The 11,247-nt window shown below is 36.3% G+C and overlaps 1 protein-coding gene across 1 annotated transcript; it reads left to right on the top strand.

Annotated features, from left to right (window-relative positions):
* The first annotated feature begins 9,549 nt into the window (after window positions 1-9,549).
* On the top strand, window positions 9,550-10,527 carry LOC107153576 (olfactory receptor 8B12). The gene has a single exon (XM_015499117.2). The coding sequence runs from the start codon at window positions 9,562-9,564 to the stop codon at window positions 10,492-10,494; it is 933 nt and encodes a 310-aa protein (XP_015354603.1). The 5' UTR covers window positions 9,550-9,561; the 3' UTR covers window positions 10,495-10,527.
* The last annotated feature ends 720 nt before the right edge of the window (window positions 10,528-11,247 follow it).

Genomic DNA, 11,247 nt, shown 5'->3' with positions numbered 1-11,247 from the left:
GAATAGGAAACACAGAGACAAACCCACATAAATACTGTTACCTCATATTAAACAAAGGCACTAAAAAATACATCGAAGAAGAGATATCCTCTTCAATATATATTGTTGGGAAAACTGGAAATCCATATGCAGTAGAATGAAATTTGTATATTCTTCACAGCAAATGAAATAACAAGGGTATGAAGAGAAAGCCTATGGAATGGGAGAAACTCTTTGCCATCTGCACCTCAGATAAAGCACTAATTTCCAGGATATATAAAAAACTTTAATAACTTAATAGCCCCCCCCCCCCCAAAAAAAAACCCCAAATAACCCAATCAATACATGGGCTAAGGCACTGAACAGACAGGTTCACAGAAGAGGAAATATAATTGATCAACAAATATATGAAAAAATGTTCAACATCTCTATTAATTAGAGAAATGCAAATCAAAACTAGTCTAAGATTCCATCTCACTCCGTCAGAATGGAAATTATCAAAAATATAAGCAAAAATAAGTGTTGGTGAGGATGTGGGGAAAAAGGTACAATCATACATTGCTGTTGGGGCTGAAAATTTGTGCAACCACTCTGGAAAGAATAGAGTTTCTTTAGGTAGAGGGGAGTGAAGGAAGGGGAGAGGGTATAGGGGTAGGAAGGTTAGAATGAATTAGACATTATTACCCTATGTACATATATGACTACATGACCAGTGGGATTCTACATCATGTGTAACCAGAACAATGAGAAATTGTACTCAATTTATGTATGATGTATCAAAATTCATTTACTATCATGCATAACTAATTAGAACACATAAAAAAGAAATTAACACCACAAAACAAAACAATCTCAAATAACCCAATCAATAAATGGGCTAAGGAACTGAACAGACATTTTGCAGAAGAAGAAATACGAATAGTCAACAAATATTTGAAAAATGTTCAACATCTCTAGCAATTAGAGGAATGCAAATTAAAACTACACTGAGATTTCATCTCACTCTAGTCAGAATGGCAATTATTAAGAATACAAGTAACCATAAATGTTGGCAAGGATATGGGGAAAAGGGTAAACTCATATGTTGTATTTAAAATCAGCATACTACAGTGATACAGCTACCTTAATGTTTATAATAGCACCATTCGCAATAGTTAAGCTATGGAGCCAACTTAGGTGCCCTTCAACAGATTAATGGATTAAAAAACTGGAAATGTAGTATATTTACATAATGGAGTATTAGCCATTAAGAAGAATGACTTTATGACATTTGCCAGTAAATGGATGGATATGGAAACTATCATGCTAAGTGATATAAGTCAATCCCAAAAAACTAAAGGTTGATAGTTTTTTTCTGATATTTGGAAGCTAACCCACAGTAGAAAAGGAGAGCAAGAATAGAAGTTTAGTAAATTAGCATAATGTTCTTAAGTTCATCCTTTATCCTTCAAATGACATAATTTTATTCTCCTTTATGGTTGAATTAAAAAACTTCATTGTGTATATATTTAAAAAATTTATTTATCCATTGATGGACTCATAGGTTTGGTTGCATATTTTGGCTATTGTGAATTGTGCTGTTACAAACATGGGTATGCATGTGTCAGTTGACTTTAATTCTTTAGGATAAATACCCACAATTGGTATATCTGAGTCCTATTGTTGTCCCATTCCTAGTCTTTTGAGGAACCTTCGTATTGATTTCCATAGTGGTTGTAATAATTTGCAATCCCACCAACAGTTTCAAAGTGTTCCATTTTTGCCACAGCCTTTCTAGCATTTACTATTATTTGTATTCCTGATGGCTGCCATTCTAACTGGGGTGAGATGAAACCTCAATGTAGTTTTGATTTTCATTTCCCTCACTGCCAAAGATGTTGAGCATTTTTTCATGCATTTGCTGGCCATTTGTATTTCTTCGTTATTCAGGCTTTTTTTGTGTGTTACATTTTTGATTTTTGGTATTACACTTGAGTTTTTTTTATATATTTAGGATATAATCCTCTTTCAGAAGAATAGCTAGCAAATATTTTCCTCCATTGCAAATGTTCTCTCTTCACATTTTTGTTTCCTTTGTTGTGCAGAAACTTTTAAATTTTCTGTCATCCCATTTATTAATTCTTGGTATTATTTTCTGAGTTTTTGGGGTCCTGTTGAGAAAGTCATTGCCTATACCTATATGTTGGAGTGAAATTCTTACCCACTATTTTCATGGTAATTTTTTTTGATCTTGGTAGTCTCATGCAGTAGGCATCATTGTCAAAAACACTAAAATGAAAAAAGTTAGTATTTCAAAAGCCTCAAATTTATTTAGTAACACTAGTTATAGTTCTAATTTTGGGGAGCTAAAGATCTTTATAAGATCTCTGTAGGAATCCTTGGTATACTACTTCAGAAAATATAAGGCCATCCCTGAACTGATGGGTTTTCAATACGAATTTCTATTGAAGTATATTCATATGTAAATCTATTATATTCAATAAGATTTAAAAAGTGCCTATTATGTGTTCAGTCTTTTATTAGACACTTATTGTTTTGGTCACACAAAAGTTATGGGATATAGATTTTTCCTGGAGAGAGAGAGTTTTATCTGCTTGAGATTTGTAGAACATAGTCTGGAAATAATGTATTAAAAGTAAAGGGTTGTATTGGACTAAGCACATGCAGAGAGTTATGTAAGAATGAGTGAACAGAATTATAAGAGAATGATTTAATTCAAGGTTATTTTTCAGTTCTTGCTCTCGACTGTTCAGAAGTGTAACTATGACTGCCCTTGAAACATTCTCCTCTTTTGGTGTGTGTGAAATTTCTTTTATTCAACAATTATTTGCTAAATTGAATATTTACTAAGGCCACATCTAATTCTCACAAACACCTTTAATTTCAGTATTATGATCTTTTTTTTTTTTTTTAAAGAGAGAGAGAGAGAGAGAGAGAGAGAGAGAGAGAGAGAATTTTTTAATATTTATTTTCTAGTTTTCGGCGGACACAACATCTTTGTTTGTATGTGGTGCTGAGGATCGAACCCGGGCCGCACGCATGCCAGGCGAGCGCGCTACTGCTTGAGCCACATCCCCAGCCCTGATCTTTTTTTTTTCCACAGGGGTCACAGAGTCAGGGTCAAGCAACTTGCTCAAGTTCACACAGCTAATGAGTAATGGGACTAGGATTTAACTGAAGATCTGTTTGTCTGCAAAGCTTGATGGTAGATGCTTCATGTGACCTTTCAAACTCTTCTGTTGGTCACCTTCACTGTTTTATCTGTTAGTATTTTTTGGGAAAACTTCAGTCCTCAATTTCATTTATTGTCTCTTGAAAGACACATATTTGGAGCAATTCCCTATTGTTCTTTTGGTGGTCATCTTTCTTTTGATAATTCTCTGATTTGTATCTCACCTCTCTCATGATCTGAACTCCCAATGTAAAGTTCTTTTTGATCTTTTTCCTTTTACATGTTCTGCCTGCACTTTGTGATCTTATCTAATATTCAGTTCATTGCCCTTTTCACCCTTCAGTTCTTCATTTGTGTCATCTTATTCCTGATTTTCTAGGTTTCAAATATGAGACAAATTTGATTTGTATCTTTTCCATCAATCTCTCTTATACCATTGGGACATCAATCTATATTAATTATTCTATCACCATGTCTCCTATACCATTCATCTCTTTCCGTATTGGGAAAGTCTTCTACCTGATCTCCCTGCTATTCATCTCTCTGTTTTTTATATACCAATGGCTATATAAAAATCAACATTATTAAGAAAGGTAACTTTCATGATAACATTATTTAATCTACTTCATTTCATGCCTTATAAGTGCTATAATCAGCACCATTTATTCATTACAATAATCTTTTGAGGTATGATTATTATCTTAATTTTAATAGTAGGAATTGAAGTTCAGAGAGAGGTTAAAAGTCACTAAGGTCATGCATTTGATAAGAGGTAAAGTCAGGATTTGTACTGAGGTTAGTCTGATTCCAAGGTTCATGTTCTGAATACTTAGGGAGACCATAATTTATCATTCACTAGTGCAGAAAGCAGGTGTCACTAATAACTTTGTTGGGACAAGTATAAACTTGACTGTTTTAGACGAATTGACAGTGTCACCTTATTATACTACACAGCAGTTCCTCTGCAATAGTTAGAACCACTTAAATATTTACGGGAGGTTGAAGTGTTATCTGCTTTTGTAGGATAGAATTGGAGCCCAGCTTTGAAGTTGGTATTGTAACTGACCAAAAGACAACCTATTAGAAATATCTAGTGAAGTGACTGATACATTTCGTGAAATATGAGAAATATGAGAACTAAAGTTATAAAATTGAAGGCCATCTTTATAGGTGAAGTTGTTAAATATATGAGCTCACTAAGTACGTAGAAAAGAAAAGAAAGTGTTTAGGACTGTGGGAAAGATGAGAAAAAAAGAATAATGATATGAGAGAAGAGGAAGAGGAAGCATAGACAATATAGGAGCTGTCTGTGATACTATAAACTTCTACAGTGCATACATCTTGTATTTTCACCATAAGCCTAGAATTTAAAAATGCTAAATAATGTGAAACATTATGTTTCCATCTGACTACATTTTAAAATATTAATTTTAATTTCTTTCTTATCAGTGAAGGCCATTTCAAATGAAGACTTGTGAGCTACCATCTTTTCTCTCTAACCAGGCTCTGCGATCATTGGAATTGATGCATGTTTTTCTGTTTCTTTGGTGTGTAGTGATGAACAACTCATTTAGGGTCATACTTGTACTATTTGATGGTCTATTGAAACTCTGAGACATATGTGAAGACATTGAATATTCGTTTAAGTATTAGTATCATATATTTATATTATATGTAATAATATATATTTATATATTGTTGTATATTAGATATGTGCTAGAACTAAAGCAAAGAAGCCATTCATTAAGCAGACATTCAGCTTTTGGAAAAGGCAAATTTATCGAAATGAACATGGTAAAGAACATTTTTCTATATTGTTTCTTGTTTGTATTGGAACTAGTCACAAGTGAATCTGACTTTGCAGTAGCCGTGGTTGGAATATATTTGAAATGAAGTTTCATGGCAGTAGTCTCTGACATGACATAAACTCAGAGGAACTTTTCCTGGTGTTGCATCATCTATACAAGAAAATTTTAAGATTCTTTTGAGAAAAGGCAACTTTTTATGAACCCCTGAGGTATTCTCTGCCTTTGAGTCCCTTAGAGAGCTTATGAGTGCTAACTGTTTTTCTCCATTTGTAATTTACTTGTAATGGGATTAAGGCCAGGCAATAAGATAGTTATAGTTTTTGTAGTAAACAGCAAAATTATGTGTATATTAACAGATAATACACCATTATTGATGAGCATTGGCTGAAAATGTCTCACACACAAAAAAGAAAATGTCTCACCAATGTGGACAGGCAAACAGATGTTGATTGATGTGTGCATACACATAGTCATACAGTGATTTATGCTATAATTGTAGTTGGACTTGTCAAGAAGCCGAGTTTTTAGTCTTATATTTTGATTTCATGGTTTGATTAAGAGAAACCCTGATCAAAAACATAGCCCATTGAGACTTGAGTTTCTTCAAATAGAAATATCTTTTCCCTTTGGATAAAAGCATTACAAATGGTCCTGTGAAAGGATTTAAAGTATAGGTGGTTACACATCAGCTCAATTTGTCCCTGTAGAGAGGAGCTTCCCAGATCCTTCCTGAGAGCTGATTTGAAAATTAAGGGCATTAAGAGTAGTTGATGCTGGGTGTTTAAATTCAGAAATGTGTTCAGTCAGTGATCTTCACTGTGTGACTTGTGATTGTAAAAAGCTCAGAAAGGTCTTTCCTTTTCTAACTCATGATGTTGTTTCCTGCTTCAGACTAATTCCTTCTTCCTTTTCAAGAGTCATACATGTTGTTGTATGTATCAATAGTCTGTTCTCTTTATTGCTGAGTTGTATTCTAATCTCTGAAGATTCCATGGCTTATTAATATGTTCTTTTGTTAATGCTTATTTAGGCAATTTTCAGGTTTTAATTATTATGAGTAAAGTTGTTGTGACTATTTGAGTGTGGGATTTCATGTGAGTGGACATATGCATTAATTTTTAGGGAGTGTATGCTTAGGGATGAAATTGCTGGGTCACAGGTTAGGCATGTGTTTGTTTTACTAGATACTGCAAATTTCAAAATTTTATATTTCTACTAGCAATAGTAAGGGATTTATTTGACTTACCTTTTGACAATATTTTGTATTGTCTTTTTTTTAGTTTTAGTTACTGTGATTATATAGTAATAGCTCACTGTGGTTTTAATTTGCATTGCTTTAATAAATCATTCTTTGAGCAAATTTTCACATGCTTATTTACCATTTGTATATCTTCTGAAACATATGTTTAAATTTTATCCCATTAAAATATTTTAGTCTTTTAATAATTTATATGTAGGAGTTCTTCATATATTGAAAATGAGTCTTCTGACAGACACATATTTGTCAAAAGAAAAAAATATGTATTTATCAAAGACTAAAGATACATGGTTTTGAATGTTCCCTGTCTTAGTCTACCTTGATACTTTTTAATGGTTTATTTAGAAGAGCACAAGTTTTAAACTTTTATCAAAATGAATTTATTATATATTTTTCTTTTTTTGAAAATTTCAAATTTATTTATTTAAATTGACAGATAAAATTGTATCTATTGTGTACAACATAATGTTTTGAAATATATGTAAAATGGCTAACCCTAGCTAATTGATATATACATAAATTCATAGTAATCATGTGGTAAGAAAATTTAACATCCAACCTTATTTTTCAAGAATATAATCAATGGTCATCATAGTGAACATGGATCTTTTGAAATTATTCCTCCTATATAACTTTAATTTTGTACCCTTTGACCAACATGTCCTTAACTCCCCATCCAAAACAAAGAAGTTGATTTTTAAAAAGTATTTTCCATTGAACTATAACATATTCCTTTTATGGTTACTGTATCTTATGTGTAAAAACTTCTTCCTTCTTTCCTGTTTTCTCCTAAATGCTCTATAGGCTTAGCTTTTACATTTAATTCTATGATTCATCATGCATTAATAGTATATGGTGTTAGATAGGGGTTAAGGATCATTTTAATCTATCTATATCATTATCATCTATATGTATATAGGTACTTGAGTCTAGGGGTTCAGGTCAGGGGCTTGGAGTCAGAGCTAGGCATAACTGTGGGCTCTAAAATATTGTCTGTGTGAGCAACTTACCTTTAAAATGTATATCATTATATAAGAAATAAATAGGACATATTTGTACAGAACTTTGGATCTTGGCAGCCAGGAGTCAGTATAAGGGCATTGTGTTAGGTACACCATTGGGTATTCAAAATGGTAATGATAATAATTTTTTTCCATAATAATTTTCTTTTAATTTACTGCACAAAGTGTTGAAAGAAAGAATTTTCTCTAAAAGCCAAATCAACTAATTCCAAGGGATAAGCAGACATTTCCTCTTCTTTAGGGAGGGTAATCTCTGAGGAAATAGTCTTGAGGGAGTCTCTATTTTAATAATAAGCCTGCTGAGATCTGCAATCCAGAATCAAACTCTTTATTGTCCTGTCATCCACAGGTCAGGAACAGATACTATCTCCTCTCTGGAAGCTGGAGGGGACTTTGGATAAATTAACAATTAATTGTAAGTTGCATTCTTCAATGTAGAGAGGGTTATGAGATAAATTAGAGGTTCTGATCCTTTGACTGGGCTGAAGGAGAGAGCTCTGAGCTCCAAGCTGTCATCTCTCTTTTTTTTTTTTAAACTAGGATCAAAGTCCCCCCCCCGCCACCACCCCCCGTCCCCCCATGCCGCTCCCCACTCTGGACATCTGCAAAACACTTAGGACCAACGTAAAAAAGAAAAAAAAAAAGAAAAGAAAAACCTCCTTTAAAAAAATTACATTGGCAGTGGACTGAGAGGGATTAGTGCCCAAGCCCCAAGGAGCTTTAGCAACTCTGATTGGTCCAAGGAATTGAAAAGATATTGGAAGGATAGAACAGGAGGAAGAAGAATGAGAATTTACTGAGGGAGAGGGCCCCAAAGTGGGCCACGAGGGGAACTGGAGGTCGGGGTGTGGGTCTGGGTGGGGGTAGGGGCCCCCATTGGTGAACAATGGAGGATCAGTGTATCCATGAGGTGGCATCAGTGGAGGAGGCCCACACATACCATGTGGAGGCATAGGAGCTGGGTGACCCATCTGAGAGCCAAACGGAGGTCCTGGGGGGGGGGTATGCCCATTGGAGGAGGTCCAGGACGAGGCATTCCAGGTGGTGGTCGGGGTAGGGGTTGCTCCCCAGAGCCTGGAGGTCCAGCATTTGTGTGTCCTAAGCTATGAGGGCCATGGTGGGCCAGCTGCATCTGAGACATTCCTGGATGGGGCATCCCACCTGGTGGGAACGGGTGAGGATAAGAATGTCCATGACCAGGAGGTCCAGCCCCTGGGGTTCCTGATTATGGAAGGCCATGTCCTCCAGTCCCAGGTGGCATAGGTGGTGGGGGCATGGCCAGAGGTGTCCCCCGGTGGGAGGGCTCCAGGAGGTGGCATGGAGGTGGGAAGAAGCCAGGAGGAGGCATGCCTGGTGGAGGACGCCCAGATCCCAGTGATGACACCACAGGATTGGGGGCAGAAGGTGTCATCTTTTATTCACCAAGTCTTTATCTTCCTCAGGACAATTTAGGCAAGAGTTAGTAGAGTATAGCTTTATGGATTTAACTAGAGAAAGGGGAGAGCCTGTCTTGACTGTGGTTAGCCACATAACATGGTAGTTACAAGGGTAAACTGTGAGAGTCACACTGGGTGGGGGTAGGGGACTGTTGAAGTCCTCCTGACTGAGGTCAGTAGGTTTTTTTTTTTTTTTTGTCTTTGGGCTAATTATTTAAACTTAGTTGTCTTATTTGTAAAATGAGGCTAATGATATTGTCACATAGCTCTTAGAGCAAAGCCCTTCACTATAACCCCTAAATAAATATTCACTTTAAAAAATTATTAGCAAATCTGTAGCCACATGAGCTAACAGTTCTTGGAAAAACCCAAGTTCTGGCTGCATAATTAAAACATTAAAATTAATTTAAAAGTAAATAAAAATGCTGAATAAGGAAAAAATTACAAGAAAACCAACACAACTTCACCTCTTAATTTTACAGTGCTGATCCACAGTTAGAGTGGCTTCTGCCTGTCAGGACTTGCTCCAGGTAACAGGCCCAGGTGACAGCAACTGAAGCAGAGATGGGAGAAGGAAGAGCATAGGAAAGGGGCTGACTTCAAGATTTAAAAAACACCCTGCTGGCTTTTGGTGCCCCTCTCTTCAGCAGCATCAGCTCTCAATCTCTAGGCAGAGTGTAGCCTTGCATGCTGCTCTAGAGGTTAACTCACTTGCTGGTTCATTACTGCCCTCAGTGAATGGTTAAAACCTTCCCATCACTGTTTGAATCTCTCCTTGTGTTATTTTCCAAGAATAGGGGTAGATCTGGGAGGCTTGTGGTGATATTTCTTTCTCTACCAGTGGTACTTTGCTATTTTCCCCATAGGCCTCTTTCCTAAGAGACGAATGGCAACCAAGAACTCCTCTGTGACAGAGTTCATCCTCGCAGGCTTAACAGACCAGCCAGGCCTCCGGATCCCCCTCTTCTTTCTGTTTCTAGGTTTCTACATGGTCACTGTGATGGGAAACTTGGGCTTGATTATGCTGATTGGGCTGAACTCACACCTGCATACCCCCATGTACTTCTTCCTCTTCAATCTCTCCTTAATAGATTTCTGTTACTCCACCACCATTACCCCCAAAATGCTGATGAGTTTTATCTCAAAGAAAAACATCATCTTGCACTCTGGGTGCATGACTCAGCTCTTTTTCTTCTGCTTCTTCGTTGTCTCGGAGTCCTTTATTCTGTCAGCTATGGCGTATGACCGCTACGTTGCCATTTGTAACCCCCTGGTGTACATGGTTACCATGTCTCCACAGGTGTGTTTTCTTCTCTTGTTGGGTGTCTATGGGATGGGATTTGCTGGGGCCATGGCCCATACAGGAAGCATAATGAGTTTGACCTTCTGTGCTGACAACCTTGTCAATCATTTCATGTGTGACATTCTTCCACTCCTTGAGCTCTCCTGCAATAGCACCTATGTGAATGAGTTGGTGGTCTTTATTGTTGTGGCCATTGACATTGGAATGCCCATTGTCACCATCTTCATTTCTTATGCCCTCATCCTCTCTAGCATCCTTCACATTCGTTCCACAGATGGCAGATCCAAAGCCTTCAGCACCTGCAGCTCCCACATGATTGTGGTTTGTCTTTTCTTTGGTTCTGGGGCTTTTATGTATCTCAAACCACCTTCCATTTTGCCCCTTGATCAAGGGAAAGTGTCCTCTCTGTTTTACACTATTGTGGTGCCCATGTTAAACCCATTAATCTATAGCTTGAGAAATAAGGATGTCAAAATTGCCCTGAGGAAAACCTGGGACAAAAAAATATTTTCTTAAGAAACGAACAGTATTTAAACAAGAAGATACAATGCTATGTTAATCATGTTTTTAATGAGGGATTTAAATTTTAGTGTTTTCCCCCTCTCTTTTACTGAAACAGAATTTTAAATCTTTGAGTGAGTGCTTAGTGCAGATCTAGTCTGTCTTATGCTTGCTCCATTTCAACTATTCCAAGATTTCTTTATGTAAATTTCTGCCATCATATGTAACTTAATCTTGAATGAGCCTTATAAATAATTTATTATAGTCTCTTTGCTTAACAGATATTAGAGACTCAGAAATACATTATTACTCATGGACACAAAATTACCTGGTCTCACAACTGGAACAACTCCTTGCTTTGTTCCTGCCCATGCAGGTTTCCCTTTAAAAGTGTAATACATTACAGTCTGATTCTATTCACAATATAACTTCTCAATAAGTAATTTTTTAATGTTATATATTTTTGAGGGCAAAAGATGAAAAATTTTGTTTTTCTTGGCCAAACAATGAACGGAATGTATTAAAATTGTGTTATGTGGTTGGCATTAAGATTGAGGTTGCACCTGGGCTGGGTGGCATATCCATAGGATCCCAGCAATTTGCATGCTGAGGAGGATAATGAGTTCAAAGCCAGCCTTAGTAATTTAGCAAGTCTTTAAGAAACTCAGCAAGACTCTTTCTCAAAATAAAAAAATAAAAGGGCTGGGATGTGACTCAGTGGTTAAGTGCACTTGGGTTCAGTCCCTGCTACAAAAAAAAAAAAAAAAT

Source organism: Marmota marmota, unplaced genomic scaffold (genome assembly GCF_001458135.2).
Source record: "Marmota marmota marmota unplaced genomic scaffold, marMar, whole genome shotgun sequence".
Taxonomy (NCBI): Eukaryota; Metazoa; Chordata; class Mammalia; order Rodentia; family Sciuridae; genus Marmota; species Marmota marmota.
Note: the sequence above shows the minus strand (reverse complement) of the source record. Positions and strands in the feature narration are given on the sequence as shown.

Excerpts from the sequence above, each read along its gene's own strand:
- LOC107153576 (XM_015499117.2), top strand. The coding sequence starts at position 9,562 with ATGGCAACCAAGAACTCCTCTGTGACAGAGTTCATCCTCGCAGGCTTA.